The sequence below is a fragment of the Trypanosoma conorhini genome (assembly GCF_003719485.1).
Source record: "Trypanosoma conorhini strain 025E chromosome Unknown Tco_14.4_contig_01406, whole genome shotgun sequence".
Classification (NCBI taxonomy): domain Eukaryota; phylum Euglenozoa; class Kinetoplastea; order Trypanosomatida; family Trypanosomatidae; genus Trypanosoma; species Trypanosoma conorhini.
In genome coordinates this window covers 924-2,509 of record NW_021705502.1, presented here as the reverse complement: position 1 = coordinate 2,509, position 1,586 = coordinate 924, and the positions used below count along the sequence as shown (strand labels likewise).

At 58.9% G+C, this 1,586-nt stretch overlaps 1 protein-coding gene across 1 annotated transcript; it reads left to right on the top strand.

Annotated features, from left to right (window-relative positions):
• Window positions 1-307: 307 nt before the first annotated feature.
• Tco025E_10002 (uncharacterized protein) lies at window positions 308-1,366 on the top strand (the record flags this gene model as incomplete). Its single annotated transcript, XM_029376795.1, has 1 exon — window positions 308-1,366. One exon carries the CDS (start codon window positions 308-310, stop codon window positions 1,364-1,366), a length of 1,059 nt encoding a protein of 352 aa, XP_029223088.1.
• Between the last annotated feature and the right edge of the window lie 220 nt (window positions 1,367-1,586).

Here is a 1,586-nt window from a genome sequence, read left to right as displayed (position 1 = left end):
TGCAGTACACAAACACACAGCTATATGTATATACATATATTTGTATGTTTTTGATTATAATGATCCTTACTTAATGGAAGTTTACCTGCTGCGGTGTTAACCGTGGGCTGGGACACTTCCCCATTACCGTCCCCTACAGCCCTTGCAGCCGCTCCTTCTCTTGCTGAGGAAGCTTTAGTTGTTCATCGCGTTTAGAAGCCGTTCCTTTCATTTGTGTTTGTTTTGCAAAAAGACCGCAGCCTCCTTAAGAAACTTTTTCAGTATTTATTTGTCCAGTTGTCGTTTCCCAAGCTCTTTTCGGTGCTGAATGAGGAAGTTCTCCCGCGCCGCGGCCTGCTCTGCCTTGTTCTGCTCCGCTTCCTCGAGTTCAGCGGCTTTTCGTTTTGGAACCTCAAGTTCTCCGCATGCCCGCGCGAAGCGGTTCCTCTTGCGGACGTCGTCTGCCGTCTTCCGCTGCGCCGCCCTTTTCAGGTGCCCCGCCAACCGCGTCGCCAATTCCTGGACAGACCCTGTCGAACTCTTCCGCATCAACACTGCCGGGCGACAAAAGCCCCTGCGCTTTTCCCGCCCGCGGCGCAGCGCAAGCTTGCGACGAGTTTGGTTTACGTGCTCTCCCTACTCGCTGTCAGTCCGCGAGCCTCCTGCGCCAGGCAGACTGCCGCCTCTTTTTCGTTTCTTCATTTCGAACCCGTTCCGGCCCGAAACCCTCGCCCTCTTCCTCTTCCTCTTCTGCCCGCGGCAATGCCGTCTGCTGCCGGCGGGTGGCGCCCCAGCAGCTGCGTCACATGTGGCGCCGCAACGCACCCGGAGGAAACGCGCATCCCGCGACGGAGGGCCCCGGCGTATTCGCATGCGCCCACGACGACGCTCGCTCCTCCCCGCAGAAGGGGGCGTATGTGTGCACTGTGCAGGGCACACGACAACTGCGATGGTGCTCCTCCCACGCACTGCACCCGCCATTGGCGTCCCCACACACATCTCCGTCTGTGTGTGTGTGTGTGCGTGCGGCTACGCGCAGCTACCAACCACTCACTGTGGAAATGTCACCGCCTCGTTGCGGTGGCATGTTGTGCCGCAATGCACTCAGGCGAGAAGGTGCAGGGCACACCAGTCCGCTAAGGCGAGAAGGAGGAGGAGCGCCGCCGCAGTGCCCCCCACGACGCAAACACGCAGGGCGCCCAGCACGTGGGCTCCGCGAGAGGACATTTTGCCACGCGACGCGGCCGCACGGGGCGCAGCCGGCGAAGGCGGCAGCAGCAGACAAGAGGGGTCCTGCACTCCCTGCCGCGTCGCTGCAGCTGACGGCGCCGCACTGGAAGTCAAGACACCCCCACACACAAGCAGCGCCCTGCACCCGCAAGGATAAAAAAAAAAGAGAGTGAGCCTCGGCGCACTCCCTTCCCTCACTTTCTCCTTCTGCCTATTATTTTCTTTCACAAGCACGGAAGGGGGAAGCAGAGGTCGCCAAGCGCAACTGCCAGCACCCCCGGCTACGAAAGGAGAATTCACGTGCCCCGCAATATATATACCATGTGGTTGTGTGAGTGTGTCTGCAGCTACGCAAAAAAAAAGGCAAAGGGTAAAAA